Below are 21534 nucleotides of genomic sequence, written 5' to 3' on the forward strand. Positions count from 1 at the left end.
ACACTTACTGCAGCCAAATTTGTAACTGTAACAGTCTGCACAATGCAAAGCTTAGTTCCAAGGTTAGTTCCAGGTTATTAGGCCTCTAAGATGTGACTGCTCTTTAAAAGGCACCTTCCCAGCCCAAGCAGTCTCTAACCCAAGGCAACACTTCATAAGCGAGCATGTTAAATATGTGAAGCACGGATGTTAACCCCATTTTTTTCCAGGTTTGTTGGAGGAGTATTTCAATCCTTGTGAAGGCATGCATGCTAGAGAAGAGACTTGAATTCTCTCCTAATTGATACCCCACTCACCCTCCTCCCTTAGTCTCCTTACCCAGTTAAATGAATCTTTCCAGTCTGTGTTAGGAAGAACTCCAAATTATTTTTGTGCTCCTTCTTCATCAAAGGTAGAATGGTGCAAGTTGGTTTCAAAGCTCTCTTCAAGATAGCCTGGTCAAGTAGAGCCCATAAATCACTGGTGGAAGGCATTACTTACTACTTTGTCTCTGAATTTTTCTCTATAGATCTCAAACAACTTCTGTTTCTGTGCCAAGAATTCTGTGCTAGGTGCTAGAACGTACACCATTTTAACAGGTAAGAAGAGCAGCACAATACCCTTCCAGCAACCCAAGAAGTTGCACATCTGGTAAAGCAGAACCTATGTAATATTAATGAAATTCTGCCAAATCTCCCTTTCCCAAGCAGATCATCAAGTGGAATCAAAAGCTGCATTTCAAGAACTGCCAGATCACTCTCAAGCCTCCCGCTCATGCACACACCCCCGCACCACACACAACTTAGGCCCTTACTCCCAGGAGCAGCCTCTTTTAGTCTGAAGCATTCTAGAGCTTTTTCCAAGCAACAACTAATAAATCAAAGAATGCAGCCTTCAACATCTGACCCAACTTGTATCTTCTCCTCAGTTTGATTCCACAGTCTTTAACTTGGAGAAGGAAGGGAGGGAAGAGAAAACCAGAACACTCTCAAACCCAGCTGTTGAAGTCTTTAGTCACTTGCATCAGAGTTCAGAATTGTACAATGATTTTAACATGAAGAGTATAATCTTTTTATAGAGAAAAATATCTGCGTGATTTAAAAGCTGTGCTCTGATTCTCCCTTCAAGTCACTTTCAAAGCATAAATAAGACTAACATGACATAATACATATACACTGGATTGGAACTCAGAAGCTCTGTGTTAACCATTCCACTTGATTCACAAGTAACTATGATTCTTCTTAAGAATCTTTTCTCCTCTTGCATGCCACAGATGAAATAAAAGAATACTAGTCCTTGAGACTTAAGGGACAGGCACAAGACTACAGCACTCATCTTGTGGAGCAAGTGCATCCTAATGTACCTCATGTTCTGCATCCTCTACTATGGAGCTAATTCCACAAAGATCAATTCTTACAGGGTGGGGAGAAAGAAGTAATGATCTGATCATTAGGGCAAAGGAGTTAATGAAGAAAGCAAGCTCCTGTGGTCTCAGACTACTTCATTTAGAAGAGGGGAAAACACCACTACTAGCCACCACTTTCTAAGACAAGAACCTCAAACCAAATTCAGTGTACAGATGGTGATAACAGATTTTTCATAGAGAAGGCCTATTAGTCTTTAATTTCTCCCCCCATCCCAACTTTCACACACACTCTCCAATAGAACCAAGGAATGAAATGCTTTTCTTACTCATTGCACAGTTCAGAGAGCTGACTATCAGCTATCTGAAATGCATGGCCATGAATAAAGGCAACGATGTGAATGTCTGGATAGGGAAGTGGTAGTGTGTTGGGCTTATTGTTTGGTTTTTTTTCCCCCTAAACAGTAACATACACCCTCCCCAGCCCCCCCCAAAAATCACCCCAAAACCCACACAAAAAACCCATCAAGAAAATAAAATGTTAAAACTGGGAGAGACTCAAAAGCACTGAAGAGAGAGTGTTCTCAGAACTGAGGGGGGGGCAGGGGAAGCAGTATTCCCTAGTCCTCAGGCCCTCAATCGCCTTCCTGCTGCAGCATATCAATATAGTATCATAGCAACACAATCAAATACAATACCTGTAAAAGAGCATGTGGAGCAATCTCTACTACAACAGCATTCTCTGGTATATGCTTCAGACCTTCATGAAATAGCACTGGACTCACTAGGTTGTTCACATGATACTCTGCAGAGGAAGTCCTAGCCAGATCACTCTGCCACTGAGATTCAGGGATAGATGTACTGATCCATCGTGCTGAACGAGGTTTAGGGTCTGGAATAACCTACAGACAGGCATGGAAGAGGAACAGGAGGAAGAGTTACGTGTCACAGATAACTATAAGACAGGCAAAAGCAAGCTGCCCCTCCTTTTCACAGCTTGATCGTTCAGGACATCCTTCTGCTTGAGGCCGTAGGACTTTAAACCTCAGGTCTCAGAGGTCTACATGCTCTTCAAGAGACTTCCTTCTCCTCCTAAAGAAAGGAACCCCCTTACGCTCAACATCACTTATATTCAAATCCAGGTGCCCGAGCTTAAGCCATGTGAGCCATAGTTTGGCAATATTACCTTTTTCAGGGCGCTGAGCAGCACTGGTGCAATAGATGCCATGTAGTAGGAATGAAATGCAACTCCAGCACTGCGCACCTCCTTTGCAAACACACCATCCTTTTTCAGTTTGGCTACAAACTCATTCACAGAGTCCTAAGAAGAGGAATACAAGTGAACTAAAAATAAGAGCTCACGATGTATTTGGGATCTGTACGAGTCACTGTACTCCCCCCATGCCCTTCATCACTTGCCATTTAAGGTGAGGCATACCAAGGATGAGATTATTGCCCTTCTCAGTGTTGTAATTTATCACTCATTATGCCCACGGCTATAAGACTATTCAGTGCAAGAGATCTTTTATGAGCTTACTGAGACTGTAACATCACTTTCTCTCACAGAACATTTGAGTATTTAAGTTTATACGAAGCACCATGTCCCCTCCCACCCACCACTTTAATCCAGCTCCCCTTTGCAAGCAGCTGAGCTTTAACTCAGCTTCATGCTTTCTTCAAACCAGAACTTCACGGGTCCCAATCACAATTCTGGTATGCACCATATCAGTTCCTTGCTCACCAGAGGCCCCGAAACAGTGACAGTATCTTCAGAGTTGTGACAGGCTGGCACCACATTTGGAGGACAGCATTGCTTACATTCCTCCCATGTCAGACCTGCAGAAGGAAGACCCCAGGACAATACAAGTGTTTCTAACAGTGAGCCTCATAAGGTGAGGCAATCTTAACTGCAGAATCACTGTGTTTAATTCAGCATTTTGCAAAACTGAGAAGGATTCTTGAGAAAGACAGACATCCCCCCCCTCTCCCAAAAAGGGATTCTACAAAAGCTAAGAATTTTTATCTCAGGGCTTTAACGCGACATTTATCACTGTAATATTGAGCACAAGAACAGAGGACTGAATCTTTGTACCATCCCATTATAAGGGACGGGGGGAACCCACACACTTTCAAAGAAGCTACAGAATTGCTTGTTTTGTCTCATCTTGCCCTTAGCAATCCAAGCTAGAACAGGAGAGAAAACACACAAGCTTGACTCACAGAAACTGAGCACCGCAAAACATCTAAGAGAAATCAACAACTCTAGTGGCTTAAACTAGCTTAACACATGCAGCATCTGGTCATATGTTACATGGATACAAGTCACAGGAAGAATTTGAACTCAACATCAGATTATGAAAAACATATATGCAGCACTCCGAGATAAGTTCTGTGATAAGAGTGTCATGTATTTAATATGAAAACAAAACAGCTAAATTAGGTAGGTAGTCCTACGTAGCATTAGTTAAAGTAAGAAGTCTAGGATTATAACAAGTGACCTAGTCAAACATGCTTCATTAGACCCACAACAGCTTTTCTCTCAAGTGTTTCAGTTTTTAATTGACCACTGTGTCCAATAGTAAGAACAACAATAACACTACCAAAAATAATTTTAAACATTTAAGTCACTATGAAGCCATACCACAAAGAAAAACTGCTGGGTCCAAAGCTCAAAGTTTCACCCAACAGTGGGCAAAACTACATGACTTACAGAAACACTAAGCAAAGCTTGTTGAGGAGAAAGCTTCTTCCTAAGTGCTACTAGGCCCAAGTAAGTTAATGGCATTAAGTTCCACTAGCCAGTTGCCCACTAAGTAATAGTGGCTTACTGGTTTCACATCTCATTACTCTTACAGACAATCAGAAATAATTTTTTTTTCTTTTTAATAATTTAAATATATATGTATGTGTATGTATACACACACACGCACATATATCTATCTGTCTCAAAAGCCAAAACCCCCAGAGCCTTGGATTATCAGGCCTCTGTCACTGGTCACCATTTCCACATAGTTTTGGATGGATTACCAAAATTCTGCTGTATTCCAGGTCAGAGATTACTACTGTTATAGCAACTTCAATATTTAATAACAAGTTCTACGTTGGACGAAAAAGAAGTAGCAACAGTAGCCAAAATTTTACAGACATGATTGTCTCCACCGACACATTTCAGAGCCCAATTTTATCCCAATGCCGAACAACAGAAATCAGATCTACTTCCCTATATCACTCTTTTGGTAAAGGTATACCTACCAACAGCAGCCATTCCTCCTGGGGGCAATTTGGCCTCTTTAACGCACCTTCCCCGCCAATAAGCAGCAAGAATGGCTTCTTCATGACTTAGGGAGTTATCTGCATAGCCACAAGCTAGTTCTCCCACTGAGTGACCCAAAATCCCATCAGGTTGCAGACCTGCAGCCTTCAGCATGTCAATCTGGGCAATCTGCAAGGAAAAGTAATCACTAATAGTGATTCCATGCCAGAGTAAACAGGTGTCAGGCCTCAAAGGCCCACAGCAGTAGCAAGTACGTTACAAAATGGCTTTTTGGTACAGACATTCTTCTTGGCCTCACTGCTTTCCCCTGCCCCCCACCCCACAACTGCAGCTCCAGTCTCATTTCAAAGCAATCCCAAGAATCATTACACGACTCCTGCAATGGTTGGTCTTCTCCACTATGTAGCTTTCCACTAAGAAGCTATTTCCAGCAACAGGAGGTTGCCAAGAGCATGTCTGTACAAAGTAAGAGGCAAGACCAGCTTTCCAGACCACTTTAAAAGCTCTGCCTCTAGCTTATTAAAAACAATGAACCCCACACTGACATTCACAATTAAAAGAGACTTCATTTAGCATCACTTAGTTCATTTGCAGAACAAATTTTAGAAGGCATTCAAATGGAACCTTGTTCCTTGCCACAAACATTTATATAAAACTTAAAGACATTCCTTAGTCTCTTAAAAGGAGAAACTGCCCCACATATACACACAGACGCACACGTAAATCAGTTTAGCTCGATATTTGTTCAAGCATCTTGCAAGTGGCAGAGGCCAAAACTGTCAAGGGTGCAACACTCCCTGCTATCAAAGGGATACTTCTAACGGCTGTCATTTGCCAATTACACAAAACAAGTTTCCATTAAGCGTTATGAAGTGTTACCAGCCAAAGAGACATGCTAGCAGAGCATGCTTATGTGGATTGAGTCCATGACCCTCTCCACCAGTCATATGAGTCTTACCTGAACAGCAGCTAGTCCAACGAATGCCTGGACAATGTCATCAAAAGTGTTCTCATCTGCTTGCAGAAGCAGGTCTGAGACCTTGAGGCCCGTGTTCTTCAAAGCCTCGTCTGAGCGTAATACAGACTGGCGAAACAAATCCAACTTCATAAGGCTCAGGCCCATACCTTTCCACTGTGTTCCCATGCCTGCAGGATAGGCAAGGAGAAAGTGACCTTTAATAATACTCCACAAAAGGAGCAGACATCACACACTTGCTCTGGCAGTGAAAGAATTCTATCTTAGAGCAAAACATTGTACATTTCTAACATACTCTAAATTACACATAGCTTTTTATTTTCCTGGACTTTGCTATCATCAGAAGATAGCAAAGTTGGAAGGATTACATAAAATACAGGGAACATGAGTCTCCTAGACATATCACAGGTCTGCAAGATACCTTCGCATGCTACAGTGGAAAACAATATTAGAGCACAGAACCCAATTGCTCAAGCCCCAGATCTACAAAGGAATGCAGAAGCCTGGACCCACTGCTGCACACCTACCTGAGCAGACGTACCAGAGTGGTCTACCAGATGCTTGAACATGCTGAACCTCTTTTATGTCACTCTCAGTGCCAACTAGTGTGTAGCCCCTGTAGGGCATGGAGGATACAGGAACTACAGAGATATCACTGAGCAGGCTTGCAAATGGGCTGCATCCTCCATGTTTTCTGCTCTCTTGAATTAGTATTTCTACAGCTTCCTGTGTTCTGCCACAAACTTGAACCAGTCTTGGCGTGTTACAAGTCTCCAGAGGCTGGTGCTTGTTCTCGTTTGGCCTCAGAATGATATGAGCATTAGCACCTCCAAAGCCAAAATTGTTGATACTGACAAAGCCACCCTTCACTGGAATTGGTTTACAAACTACCTCCAAAGAGCCATCTTGTAAGGCAGGAATATCTGGATTTGGGGTATTGAAATGAAGATTTGGAGCCCACAGCCCATATTCCAGAGAGAGAATGACCTGGAAGAAAAAACAGAGCGTTCTGTCCTCCACATTTTCTTGTAACAAACATTCTTTTGTTGTTATTGTTTTACTACAAGTGACCATGTAGCATACACCAAAGCAGCTCTCTATGTTTGGATAAAGGGACACTTCAGAGAATAGCATTATTGATGTTACTAAGGTAGTACCTACTTCACCTAGGCAAATTAAGTCCATGCAGACAGTCAGCAGCAAAGGTGAGGGTGGCAGCTCTAAGTTTAGCTTCCAGACCCTTTCTAACTGGAAAGCCATGCAGTCTTGCTGGAAAAGCAGCCTGGCTACTAAGAATATCACATCTTCTTTTTCCCCTTTCAGATCTTGCTCCTTCACTATGCTCTGCTTCATGTCTCCCCAGTCACACACACTGCCACACATGCTCTTCCTTATCACAACAAGTGCTTCCCTTTCTGCCTTTGCTGCAAAAGAGCCAAGCTGAAGCACTGGTAAAGGAGTTTGCTTGCTGCTTTGCACCCATTTGTTGTCTTCTTGATCCAAAAAAGCAGGAACAGCAGACTGTTCAGAACTGGCAGAGCCAAAAAGAAGTACAGAAACAGCATGAGAGTTAAAACAGCTGTGTCAAAAAAGCAAGGGCTCCCTTCTCTCAACAGCATCTCTATGAACAGCCCATAACACCAAGACCATACTCCTCTGTAGCACAAGTGCAGCAAATCACAGACTACAAGGTCAGCTGCAAACACTGTGCTCTGTATGTTTGTCAGTTCCTTCATCACCCCAAAATGGTCAGAGAAACAGATAATGGTTTGAAAACTGTTCTTCCAAGTTGACTATCAGACATGGCAGCCTACCTGGGAGAACAACCAGCATAAATGCACAATTTCAACTCCAGTCAGCAAGTTTAAAGTTGCAGTACAAGTATTTTCACGCACACTATCCTAACACCTACAATACTATGCACTATGAACTTGCTGTTGCTTTACACAGCATATGTATTTGTACTTTTAAGTCTGCCATGGTTTCTACACAACTTTGACAGTACAGTACAGTGAGAACACACCAGAGCCACCAAGAAGCTTTGTCTCTGCCATGCAGCAAGTAATTAGACAGGCTAAGTAGTTCAAAGGTGCAGGTGAGTTTTCCCTGCCTTACCAGAATTTAACTGAAGTTGCCTTGGCAAGCCCTAGTTTCTTTGCTACCTATCCACAAAATTAATGGATTCTCTTCAAGTCTGAAATTGCATACTTTCATGGTTTATTTTCCTAACTGACATCTCGTGGAAGAGCATTTTATGGAATTTCAAAAGAAAACATTTACGAAACCGGAGACTTCAAGACAGTTACTGTCTAAGGGACAGGGGGCTTGGTGTAGTTTCTGGCTGGATCTGAGGGAGACCTGATCTGCCATTCTGATTAACTTCCAAATCTTAAAATACCAACTGCTGCCCAATTTTCAAAGAATCAAGAACAGAGACAGAACTTCCAATATCCTTCCAAAGCTTCAGGTGCTTTCAAGATGCCACATCTGGAAACGAGACCTAACATAACTTAATAAAAGCATAGCAAAAAGATATTCTAGCACGCATGATGGATTCCATGGGTTCTTGTCTGCAGCTGGAAGTTCTGATACAAAGTTTAAGTAAGAAAACTGATGAAAAAAGAGTGAGAAAACACAGTGTCAGAAGTCTTCAAAAAGAAATTGTGGCCCTTGCCTTTTCAGTTCTGCATCCTCAATGAACCTGTCCTGACAGATCACAGCAGAACTACACTAAACGTTTATGATGTACAACACAGTACAGATGCAGAGGTTTAGTTTATGACTCAGTTATCATTCCTTCTATGAAGGGGGGGGGGTCAGTCAGAGATAGAGGTGCTAAAGAAGTAAACTTCCCTGTACAGAGAGGCAGACACTGCTGTCTCCATGATTTATTTGCAGATGAGGCTATTCACAGCAAGTTGTATGTATTCAGGTCACAATAGCCACTTAAAGAGCCTAAAATTCTAGCAGTGACAGTGTACGTGACTTCAATTTGCATGGCTCCAAGGCTGTCAGTAATAGGCTTACAACCAAGTGTGAACATAGCTAGCTCTCTGCTAAGCAGTTTAGCAGCCAGAGCCAATAGATGCTTGTCTGCCTACAGCAGTAGTTTGTAGGCTGGTTGCTAAGACAACCAGTTATTCAAGCTGGTAGCCTCATCCCAAAGAACTTGCCTGGCTTCTTACCAACATAAGAGAGAAGAGGAAGAGATGATACGTCCAACAAACAGCCAGAAGGATCAGCTACTCTGTTGGCACCGAAAAGCCACACTGCCTCTTATCTTTGGTCATTGCCAACTACTCCAAACATTCAAATCCCTCTACTTGTACGCCCCTCAAACCCAAACAACTTACAGCAGTGTTTTGTTGGAAGGTCCGGTATAAGTATAATCAATAAAGTGATCCCAAAGCCTTTATTCTGAGCAGAGTTATGCTCCTGTAGAATTCAGCAGGAAGGGGAAACTAAAGTGTGTGCGTGCATGCATGCACATACTTGTGTGTGCGCACAGCAGAGCACCACCTGGGCATTCATATCCAGCTTGCAGAATAGCCACCTGAGCTTTTAAAAGTATTTGCAGGTAAAGCAAGAAGTAGATAATTAATGAGAATCACCTGAGTAGTTCTCATTACCAGTGAACATCTTATCCTGGATCAGTGCAAAGTTTTCCTTAAAACAAACAAACATTAAAACCCCCCACACTGTTGTGTTGCCCCCATCCCCCAATTTTCCTTCTCAAGCCACCTGTTACCTTGGCTAATGCAGCAAGCCCAGAGGCAGACTCTGGATGACCCATGTTTGACTTGGTTGATCCAATCAACAGTGGCGCTCTCTCACACTGACAGAAGACATTTACAATGCTGGTTATTTCTTGTGGATCTCCAACCTAGTAGGAAAATAATCAGGATGGCTATTAGCTAGCACTTCCAAAACACACCACAAAAGAGAAATCTGAAAGATTAGGATGTTTCGGCAAAATTCAAAAGTGGTGAAGCAGTACATATTCTAGTAACTGGTAGAAGGGAGAAATATAATTCATTTGGGGAAAAAAAATAATTTGATGGAAAAGTGTGGCAAGTGATGCAAGGGAAGAAAATAAGGGAGAAGAAAACACTCCAAACCCAAAGGGTCCATGCTGACCTTGGTGCCTGTCCCATGAGCTTCAACATACTCCACTTCTCCAGGTTCAATACCGCATTCTCTGTATAAAGAGCTGACCAACTGCTGCTGCATCTCTCCAGATGGGAATGTCACACCTAGGACCAAAATTGCTGTCAGTTCCTCTCTCCTATCAGATGCCTCCTGTTCTGATTTTAGCACGCTTTCAACCCAGCCCCAATCCCTGCTTGGGGCTACCAGGTCCAAAAAACCCGAAGAGAGACTTTTTCAGGATTTACACCAACGTCCTTAGCACTAAATACAATAAGCCTCTCAGGCTCTTTGGAAGAGCAGAGGAACCAGAAGTGGACCTAAAGCAATGAGTTAGACTAGTGTGGAAATGTACTTGTTCACAGAATACTAGGAGATGTCTATATCAAGCATAACATGTGAAACTTGGTGTCTCCATAACTGGAGAGTGGGAGAAATGGGACAGTAGTAGGGAAAGAGCCTTACAGTTATAACACCACCTACATTTCTACCATCAGGGCAGAAGTTACTGCAGAGATGTCCTGAGGAAGGCTAAACTAGGAACAGGACATTCCCGTTTTGTACAGTAGAAACCACCACTTGTCTCCAACTTCTTTACAAAACAGGGCCCTGAACTTTGCATTACCAAACCAGAAAAACCCGAACAATAAAAAACCTTCACAGATCTAAAGAAGAACCCCAAAACAGCCTGTTTTTTTATGACAAAGACTCTAGACTGAACAGTTCTATATGTATCTTACTTTTCAGAGGCTCAAGGCCTACCTTGCTCCTTAAAGCCATCAGTGTTACTTCCAGCATTGACTATCGTGGCATAGATCCGCTTAGCCATAGATCTCTTGGTCAAAAGAACAACAACAACAGCTTCAGAGCGACAATATCCATTTCCTGAGAGCAGAGAGAGAAGAATGAGTCACTAATTCTGCTCTGCTTTGAAAAAAGTTGAAAAAGGCCATGCAGTAAGGTTATCTCATTCCTGAGCTACTGCTTAGAATAGACTTGCTTTGAGACTATGACATATCCACTTCTTTAAAAAAAAATTAATGCCCTAAAAAGGCTTGCTGCTCATCACAAATGATGATAGAAAGTTTCCATCAAGAGACAGCTATTTCCTCTCCCCAACATCTGAGGAGTGAGCCACACAGTTTCTTCCCCACAGGTAGTTTTCTAGGTTCAATGGAGCATGCAACACAGATCAAGTCCAGGTTATGTCCCAAACAGCGCACCTAGGCACAACTACAAGGCCAGCTCTTTGCTATAGTAGAAGAGTATCTGGTCACAGACTCCACAGTAAGTTCCTCGCATACATGACAACCTTTTGTACTAATGCCTTACCTGAAGCATCAAAAGCCTTGCAGGCACCATCAGGACTAAGCATACCCAATTTCATGAACTGCACTGAAGTGTTGGGTTTCAGCAAAAGGTTGACCCCTCCTACTAGGGCTGCACTGCACGATCCATGACGAATTGCCTTATAAGCATTTTCCAGAGCAATGAGACTAGAGGAGCAGGCCGTGTCAATAGTTAAGCTCGGTCCTTAGGGAATGGAAAGGGAAAACAAAAAAGCTGGTTTTTACTGTTTATTTTCTTGACTTGCTCTCCAAAGACTACAGGATGGGATCACAAGAGAAACATATTAAAAACCCAAACATTAAATAAGAGTTCCTTCAGAACATAACAGGTAATCCTAATACAATGGGAGACAAGAATCACCATCTCTGCCTGCTTACCAGGTAACAAGGGATGAGAAAGGTGGAAAAAAATTTGCAGACAGTTTAGCTTTAAGGATATTTTAGAAAATTCCATCTCTGCCTCCATCAAAAAGAGATATTGTAGCTTCACAGGCAGGTCTCATCTATTCCCCCATTCTCACCAATAAAAATTCCTCCCCCTTCCTGGTGCTTCCCCCTAGCCTTGCCATTATCTCTGCTCTCTGCTGCTCTTCAGAGTAATTCCCATCCCTCCACTCTCTTCAATGCCACACATGATTCAAGTCATATCTATGCCTTCAATCACATCATTTTGGCAGCTCTCCGAATTCTTCCACTTTATTCAAAAAAAAAGCCAACTGTTCCAGTCAGTTTGTCTCTTGGCTAGCTGACTCCTACATAACTTGATACCAAATAGCAGTATAAAGGCTGGAAAGGACCTAGGCCTTTTTATGAAGGCCTCCTGACATCATGATCTTTCAGATGAATGCCAGCCATGCCCATCAGCAGCAACTGAGTTGCAAAGCCTTACAATGAGTCTTACCTCACAGTTACAATACATTTTCTGCTTCTCTTATGCCTCCTTACAATAGTTGCATGCTACTTTCTCATCCCAGAAGGTGTCTACATCATCATATCCCCCTCACTCCTCTACAGAAACTGTGGTCCAATCATGCTCAAATTGCAATTGCTGATCAGCATTGACAGGTTTGGGGGGCACTTACCTGTTAAGTCATAAAAGTAGGAAATCCTGTTGGCAAGCATAGCACGCTGGCAGCCTGTCATACTGTATCCCACAAGCTCTACTGGATCTTGGCTAAGGGCTTCACCAGCTTCTGACCCACTGGCACCAATCCATACACCTGTGTCTGTGCCACGGAGGGTGGCTGGATTAATACCTGCAGAGGTATTGGAAGGTAGATTACAACAGACAAACATAAGAGAGGCAAACTGGGGAGATATCAAGTACGCTGGCACCAGTTCATGAAATACTGTCCCTTTCTGGCAGGCCTGCAGCATTGTACCCTTACCTATAGTTACCTTTTATCTGTTTCAACTGCAGACCTTAAGTCTTACTGCAGACTCCACCAGAACTTTGGTACTGGTTTTTGGTCAGAACATATTGTGCCCAGAGACAGCTTTTCAGCTTAGCTGGGCACTACTAGAAAGTCTTGTGTAGAAAAGTGTATGGACTATGAAATACATAAATGCTTATCAGATAAGCTAACAGCTGACCTCTAGTGCAAAGAAAAGGAGAAGACTGAAGGGCAGAAAATCACAGCACTTGTAATGTCATGTGAGCACGTGAATATCTATTTCTAGTGACACACAAAGCCCAGATCTGGAATACAAGACAGAAAGGAAAATTCTTAAGCACAAAAGCCAAAAACCAGAACAACAAACAACTCTGCTCTAAAAAACTGCATAGCGAGCTCAACTTGCAGCAATCTCTACTGTTTCTTCTCTATGCTTCAGGAGTCCTGGAGACAAGCGGAATATTCAGGCATCCAGACTGAGGCTCAGCAGCAGACGAGCAAGTGTTAATTTTACTAAGTCAGTACTAGTGAGGTGGTTCCAACTTTTTCCCATGTGCGTATGTTCAGACATGAAACTGATTAACATGAAGAACGAACTTTTTGGCTCTGTGTATAAGTAGCTCAAAAGCTCAAGACACTGGCAGTGATGGAGGAAAGAGGCTCCTATTTCTGAAAGCGCACTTCCTGGGCAAACCTTCTATAGAAGCAGATCAAATGCCTCAAGTTTTCCATGAACCTGGCCAATAGACAGCAATACATCAGGCCATCTGCCATTCTTTTAGACCATGGATGAGAATTCTAACCAAGTCATCTTCCTTTTGCACTATGCAAATATGACTTTCACAAAGGGATCTATTATGGAGTATTAGATTAAAGCAGAACACACAAAAGCTCTAGAACTGTTGACTGTTTAAGTGCTTCTGTTGTACTGGTTGTACCATACGATGCAGGTAAAGATTTGCTGGCAGCCAGCATAGATTTCCTAGTTCGAGTTCCAAAGAACACACCTTTGTTCTAACCCCCACACCAGTTCTTTGGTCTCCTCTCAAATGTGATGGTCTTCTCTTGTTAAACATCTCATCACACAGGCACATGTCAGCACCTGCTGCATAGAGACAATACAGCACAATTCTGTCTTCAGTCATTCAGCTGCTTACCTCCATCCATAATAGCTTCATAAGAAACTTCCAACAGCAAGCGAAGTTGAGGATCCATCGTATGAGCTTGTTTGGGGTGAACCCCAAAAAAGGATGCATCAAATTTGCTTATGTCCTTGAGCTTTCCATTTCTCTTGGGCAGTCCGTAAATTCCTGAAAAGAAAAATTCAACACTGAGTCACAGAATACACCAGTTTTGAGGCAGCTACCAGCTGAGACAAAGTGCACAATGACCACAGCTGATTCACAACTACACATGAAACCTCACTTCCTTGTTGCAGTACCCAGAGTGCTGCATGAATATCTACCCACCCATCTCTCCAAATCTCATTTGTAAATGAGAATGCTGCATTAACAAAAACAATTGTCATTTTTAAGACTCTCCTGGATATGGCAGCAAAAGACATCTATCTAGTTTAAGCATTCTTGCTTTGGCAAGTTGTACCAAGCACATAAACAGAGTCCAAATCAGTGGTTCCAGTCAGTCACCAGTTAGAAGAAAAACAAAAGCTCCTTTTCACTTCTGCAAGTCACTAGCTTGACTTGGATAGACGCGTACCAAACACTTCAGAAAGGCAATCAGACAGAACATCGTAAAAAGCCATAAGTTACAGGACTGGAGTCCCTGTGCTACTTCTGAACCCAGAAAAGCGTCAGAGCTGTCTTACTGCTACAGCTATCAACAGCAGGTATGGGATTCATGTTGCCTAGCTGCTCTGTCAGTGTTATTTGGAAATAAGCTACATATTATGTAACCTACTACTGCATAGGACATGACATTATAAAATGGATTGCGTGAGACCTTCATAAAAGTGTTCTGTTCCTGAATTTCTTGATGATGTATCAGAAGTGAATTCAGAAGCTCTGGCAGGGTTTCACAGCTGATAAATCCTTTTCTTTCATAGGATAATTCCTCTAAAATGCTCAGAATTCAGGGCTCCAAAAGAAGAGACAATAGGCACTCACCTGGTTTCCACCTCCGATCATCCTCTGTGACCATATCAACTCCATTAATCAGGTTGTCCCAAAACTCTTGCAAGTTCTCCGATTCTGGCAGCTTTCCTGCTATGCCTGCAATCACCACGTCCTCCATCTCTTAACTTCTCCCTGTTGCTGAGATCCACAAAGCAGTAAGGCTAGTAAGATTTCACACAGAGAAGGAGAGTATATGAGTCTCTTGTCTTCCTGACATGTTGTGACAAACAAGCATATTTGCAGGAGAAACACCCACACAGGAACAGCCCATGGAGTCTCTACTAAAAAAAAAAAGAAGACATCCCAACTAATCAAATGGACCATAAGATCCATGGGGTCAATGAGGATGAGAAAACTGATCCTGAAGGAGTGTCAGGCTCCAAGAACCACCAGTTTCTACATGACAACTAGAGAATGAACAGGTCCAGCTCTACTAAATGCAGAGCCTCTGTGAAGTCAGCAGAGAAGAAAGATTAACATGCTGAAGCAGAGGTGGGTGGAGAAGTTATGACATACATATAGTAAAATACATAATTACAAGGCAAACCTAACAGGTAGCAAAACAAGTTCTACGATCATTCCAAAGTTAAGCGCTAACTTAAGAATCAATAATCAGAAAGTTTGTTGGATGGGGAAAAAACCAACCAAACACAAAAAACACAGAACAAACAGAAAACCAACCAACCAAAAAAAAAAACCACCTCACACACAAAACAAAAGCCCAGAACACACACAGGAGAAACCCATACAAAAGCAAAAAGATTACAACTTAGCATCATTTTAAATACCCAAAACAAGAAGTTGTACATATAAAGTGTTTCTGAACTGGACCCCACTGCCACATGTTTAGAAGACTAGGAAGGAGGTCCCAAGAAATTTGCATTCTAAGACCCCAATCTCAAACACCACAAGAGACCATCATGCTGCATAACGCAGCATGGCAGACCATCTATAAAGTTCACAACACCAAATGATCGTTCATATATCACGGTCAGACACACTCATTTAATTTATTTTCTATTACACTAAAAATATATTAACAACTAAGCAGAGAGAAGGCAAGTTAACCTGATGTTTCAGTTAAGTTCAAATTATAGTTTGTAGATTCTAAGTAGACAAGTTAAGGGAGGGGGAAAAAACCCCATATACATGGGTTATTTTTTTTTATATATATAAAAATAAATAAAAGTGTGATTGCATGAACAAAAGAGGTAGTAAGCATTCACAGTACTTCCTTAAATAATCCTTCTGGTAAGTAGAAGTAAAATATTCTTCAGAGTTAGTGTGTGGGATTTTAATAAGTAAAAACAACAAAGAAAACTGGGTATTCAAATAGCTAAAAGACTTCCTTAATAGCTTTGAAAGAAAGACTTTGATATGGAAGACCTAAAGTTTGACTTCCATCACAGATTATGCTCCATAGTGCCATGCAGGCACTTTGCTTAAGTGCTGCTGGTGCTTGATCATCTCCTCCACAAAACAGCACTAATGGGTACTCTTAGATGAGCACCTCATAGCTGTTCTTTCAACCCAAGACATTTTGTTTAGGCACAGTTTTAAAGCCCCTTTCAGGAGTTCCTGATGCTTCTGAGCAAGAAACGCCTCTCTTCCACCCAAACACTGCTCAGGCGTAATGCCTTCCTGTAGCTGAAAGCAGGGCTGGGGTGCACAGAGGGAAAGCAAAGCCCTCAGGTTAGCTGAGGCGTAGCCCAGCCCGAACACACTGCCACAGAGGTTGCCCGATTTCTCTTACCCTTCCTTCCTTCATCAGTTATCTTGATTCAGATCTGTGGAGTAACTGTGGAATTATGCAACATGCAACACTGAAGCAGGAGAGATCATTGCCTCATCCAGTCCATCCCTTCTGGGAGCAGAAACAGCAGTGCTCCCAAAAGGACATCTTGGATTTCTCAGTCTTATGCTAAACACCCAGACAACACAAGTTCCACTCCACTCTGGTTGTTCATTCAAAAAGGGAAACACTAAGGGCCAAATGCACAAGGCCCTTACTGAGAAACTATTCCCCAAAACTGAAGTTGGTAGTAATAAATACAGTCTACTCTGCTCTGAACAGATGCCTCTCAGTTTTTCCACTCAAGTAAATCTAGTAAGTCAGTTTTATTATTGGTGTCATCACTGTACCTGGAAAACCCAATCAAGGGCCACAACTCTGCTATACATGTGGCAGTTCTGCGCTAGGGGCAGAGAAAGGACAGATCTCAGGCACAAAGCTTACAACCTAAGCGTAAGACAAGCGACAGACAAGATAACGTGATTATGATTCAGTTTTATGGCTCAGCTCTTTGGGCTATGATCTCTAGGGAGAGAAATATAACGTGTATTTCAGGGGACTGAAACATCTCTCCCTGGAGTACCAGAAAAACTCTATCCAGGTACGACCAATCTTGACAAAATGTTCTTCTGAGACAGTGAAGTAATGGAGTTTATCAGCAAAGCAATTTTTGCCAACGTTATGAATGTAGTTGAGCAAGACTGTGTCAAAGGTAGAGAAAAAGATGCTGTAGTAATCAAAATGTAGAAGAACAAGAGCCAAAAAGTTAATTTTAGCTGGGTGAATGGGTAAGAAGAGCCATAACTTAAGGATTTTTATACACAAAGAACTTGTAAGATTTAGACTCAAAACAAAGAGCTCCAAACGCCTACATCTAAGATAACATACAAATTACAGATTTAGCAGCAGACAGTAGAGATAATTTGCTGTGGAAAACAGCTGGGAAGAAGAAAAATCATGAGTACTAAGTCATCCCTGATTAAACAGTGATTAAAGTAGATGCTACGGCTACCAACAATGTCTTTGGTCTTCCTCAACAGATAATAAGCAGGCAGACCATTTTAAAGTCGATTGACTTTACCCCCAAATGGTGTATTGTATTATTTTACTATATTAGAGACCCTTTTTTTAAGAGCATTTTTAGACTATACACAGTACACTGACAGATTTTTGAAGTATAGGATGTAGCACAGAAAGAAAATTGTTTCTACAACCGTTTTAAAGGAGATTGGACTGCAGCAAATATGCAGAAGAGATTGTTCCTACTATATCTGATGACCAAAGTGATCAAAAACAACAGGTCAAAAAAGGAGATAAAGAGGGACAAACAGGACTCTCTGATTTCTTAAGGCTGTATTTTGCTGCATCCAACCAGACTTCTATCATCCTTTTTCCTGTGTTTATCCCACAGTTTTGCTTGAATTTAATTCTGTGAATTCTTCCCAAACAGCTTACATTTTTAACTGAGGGGAGAAGTGAGAGAACACCCCCCCCCCCCATCAGTCCATAGGCACGTCAGTCAAGCATAAACTACTACCTCACTGGATTTACACAATGTCTTTTGGCAATGATATTGCATTGCTGACTCACTCAGTTTGTGACTGGTAATAACTAGCAATCCCTTCTGGTATTATTGACTAGTAACAACTTTCATCACTTTATACCTATGCTCTGGTTATCCACCTCCCACATTAGCCATTTGACAAGGCTGGTTTGCTTATTGATGCCTGTTCCTTTCTCCAATCATGTTATACCTTCTTAACCTTGTTCTCTATGTATTGAATACCTAGTGGTATCAGGTTAGCTTAATGCTATTATCAAAATTACTCGTAAGTTGAAATACTGTTCTCCATTGCATTTAAAACCTTTGCTTTTCAGTACCTCACTAATCCAGCACCAAAAATTAATCAAGAAGTATTGTTTTCTACCATCCCTGGCAGCTGTACAACTTTTTTTTTTCTTTTTACAATAATTACATCTACTGTTTCCTGACAAAAATATCTCTGTGTCCAAAAGCTTGTATGCTTTTGGGGGGTGGGGGGAAGGAAAGACAAGAAAAATAAAAAAGTGAAGGTAAAGTTTGATTTCTTCTCCCACTCATATTTGACTGGCCAACCGCTGAAGAGAATACTTTTCATATTCTGCTATGTTCACCTAAGGTTCAGTGAGGAAAGGAGGAGAAGGAGGGAAGAAGAAACTGTTTGCAGAGAAACAACAAATAAAACCCAAACATTGTTTTGTCTGATGCACAGTTCTCTTTCCTAGACAGAAGCACAGTATTTATTTCACTGTTATTTTGATGGCTGTCATCACAGTGGAACAGAATCCTCAAAGCCAACTCTGCTACTGTTTCTAGGCAGTCCAAATCTTGATCTTTTTTGGAGCTCCCATTATTGTAAAACGAAACATCCATGACTCCTCCATAGCTTCCTTCAGCACAGATACTGACAAAAGGATTGCTTTCTTAGTTTTTCAGTATGACTACATCATAATCCACGTTTCCTAATCTCCAACTATCATTTCTAAAATTTGTAATCAAAACTGTCATTACATAGGAACTTCACTTAAAAAAGCTATAACACCTGCCTCCAAAAAATGCTTTATAAAAATAGAGGCAAACACAGGCTGCTTTTAATTTTTTGAAAGCATTTGGCTACCATCAATCTGTGTGTTATTGCTTTGAGTTAACAAAGATCTTTTAACTGTCTCTTTCTGTTACAAGGCTGGATTTCTCCCATTGACCACAAGACAAATGAAAAACGGTAGCGTATTTTCATATTTAAGATGCACTACTTAACAGGAAACACAATCTGGTTCAGAGCTGTTATTTGAGAAAAGTAGCTCTGTTAATTCCCAAATGGTCAGAACTGATTTGTACAAAAAATTAAGCCCCCAGCATCACTACATCACGTTCGTAAAATATCTGTTCATAGCTGCCCGTGACATAGGGCCCTCATCCTCCGAATTCACCCACTAAATGCAGCCTTTCACAATGCACTATTATTTTCAGTTTGTTCCAAGAAGCATAGAGGCTGCAGGAAAAGGTGAACCCTTCGCTCATGTGGCTCGAAGCTTTTCCTCCCGTTTGTTTTTTAAGGCCAGAGACGCTCCAAAGCCCCCAACACTGCTCTCTCAAGGAGCATGCAAGTTAACATACACAGGTTTAACACCACCCGTTTCGACTTAAGCATCCGAATAAAGGTTTTCGCTAGGAAAATACGCATTCGGTATCTCAAAGGGCCCTACGCCAGGGCCGGGATGTGGAATAAAAACCAAAGAGGAGCAAAGCCAGCAGAAGACGATCATCGCGTTCCTCACCGAATCACATCATCAAATCCAGACTGGTGTACGATAACTGGCGGTTATTTCGTGCGGACGGCTGGTTTATATCGAAGCGGAAAAAAGAAGTTACACGGCACCTTCTGCGAGATGGTTTCCCGGTACCTCCTGACAAACCACCTTTCGCAAGAGCGGGCGAACGCGGCGGGATCCCCTCCCTCGCCAGCTCCCTCAGCCTGCCGCGCCAGGGCTCCTACGGTACCCGCGACCGAGCGGCCCCTTCAGCCCCGGCACCTGCCCGAGACGGCCCGCCGAGGCCGCCCAGCCCCGCGGCGGGCGCTTGCTCGCCGGGCACCGGGCGCGGCCCCTCGCCCCCCGCAGAGCCGAGCCGCCGCGGCTGGGGAGCGGCACGCCTAAGCTCCTGGGAACGGCAGGACGGTCCTGCCGCCGGCCGCGGGCGAGGCCTGCGGGCGGCGGTGCCCCGGCGGCGTCCCCGAGCGCGCCCGGCCCGGCGGCGAGGGGTCGCGGCGGCGGCGCGGCCCCCGCCCGCCGCCAAGATGGCCGAGCGCCAGCACCACAATGCAGCCGCTCGGCCTCCCTCCGCGCCGCCTCGCCGGGCGGGCGGAGCGGGAGGCTGCGGCGCGGCAGCCAGCCGCCGAGCTGGCGGTGACTCTCCTCGGCAAGGGCGGCGCTGGCCCACGGCAGAGCGGCCCGCGGCAACAGGGCGCGGCGACCGCGGCGCGGAACCTTCTGGTCGCGCGGGCCGGGCCCGCGGGTACCCCGTCGCCCGCCCAGCCGGGCGCGGGCGCAGCCCCGCACGGCGCAGAGGGCAAGATGGAGCCTCCCTGGCGCGCCCGCCGGGCGCAGCGGCCCGCGGAGGCGGGAGCGGAGGCTGCCGCTCTCCCGGCCGCGCCGCATCCGCCGCCCCGCGGGTACCTGCACAGGGACGGAAGGCTTCGTGCCGGGAAGACTCTGGCGTCAGCTCAGCGCCGGACCGGACTGCTGCAGGACGGGCTCTGCGGCTGAGACGCGGACGCTGCGGCGGCCGGTACCGAGCTGCGCACGGCCGATGCTCCGCGCTCTCCTCACTGTCTCCCTCTAGCTCCCACCGCTATTTAAGCAGTCGCCACCTCCGGCGGCCACGCCACATGGGCTGACAGTTTACTCCTCGCCGCAGTCCAATGAGAGCCGGGGCAGGGCCGCCCCGAGCCGGCCCCGGGGTGATGCCCACCCCTGCCCGCCGGAGCCGCTCCGCGGGAGGAGGGGGCCCCGATCGGGCCGGGGCGGACCCCGGCGGGCCTCCGTGCCCGCGGCACCGGGCCAAGCTCTCGCGCCCCGCCCCGTACTGGAGGCCGTGGAAGGCCGGGCGCTGCGGGGGGGGACGGACGGGGGGGCCGGCTTAGGACCGGCCCGGCCGGGGGTGAGGCAGCGCCGACCAACCGCGGGCGCGGACCTCTTCGTGTCTCTCTCCCACCTCCCCGCGGGTGTGCACACTGGGGGGCGGGGGGGGGGGGACGGGGACGACGACGCTACCGCCGCGCCGGCACCGTGGCTCGGCGAGGGGCGCGGGGGCTCGGCGGGCGCCGGGCCAAGCCAGGCCGGACTGCGGCTCGTCCGCACGCGCCCGCGGCGCACAAAGGGAAGGGACGCTGGGCCGGACGCGCAATCCCGGGCCGGCACCCAATCCGGAGGCGGGAGCGTGTGGGCGGGGGCGCGGCCCTGCCAATCGCGGGGCCCGTGGGGTGTTGCTAGGCGATAAGGCGATGTGGTGACGGCTGAGGGGACGGCCGGGGCCGCCGGCGGAGCGAGCAGCACCCGCGGCGCTCCGGCGGCGGCGGTCGTTCACCCCA

General features: G+C 44.7%; 1 protein-coding gene across 1 annotated transcript in view; it reads right to left on the bottom strand.

Moving 5' to 3' along the window:
• FASN (fatty acid synthase) overlaps positions 1-20777 on the bottom strand; it is a 45011-nt gene extending 24234 nt beyond the window's left edge. The window contains exons 1-15 of the mRNA XM_049811923.1: positions 20621-20777; positions 14605-14751; positions 13639-13791; positions 12170-12343; positions 11071-11271; positions 10501-10623; positions 9730-9845; positions 9341-9475; positions 6120-6579; positions 5575-5762; positions 4595-4784; positions 3084-3178; positions 2529-2663; positions 2041-2244; positions 319-434 (exon numbers count right to left, since the gene is read on the bottom strand). Of these exons, the coding sequence (XP_049667880.1) occupies positions 319-434; positions 2041-2244; positions 2529-2663; positions 3084-3178; positions 4595-4784; positions 5575-5762; positions 6120-6579; positions 9341-9475; positions 9730-9845; positions 10501-10623; positions 11071-11271; positions 12170-12343; positions 13639-13791; positions 14605-14731 (2417 nt within the window). The 5' untranslated portion in view covers positions 14732-14751; positions 20621-20777. The remainder of the gene's footprint in view (positions 1-318; positions 435-2040; positions 2245-2528; positions 2664-3083; positions 3179-4594; positions 4785-5574; positions 5763-6119; positions 6580-9340; positions 9476-9729; positions 9846-10500; positions 10624-11070; positions 11272-12169; positions 12344-13638; positions 13792-14604; positions 14752-20620) is intronic.
• Between the last annotated feature and the right edge of the window lie 757 nt (positions 20778-21534).

The sequence above is a fragment of the Accipiter gentilis genome, chromosome 10 (genome assembly GCF_929443795.1).
Source record: "Accipiter gentilis chromosome 10, bAccGen1.1, whole genome shotgun sequence".
NCBI lineage: Eukaryota > Metazoa > Chordata > Aves > Accipitriformes > Accipitridae > Astur > Astur gentilis.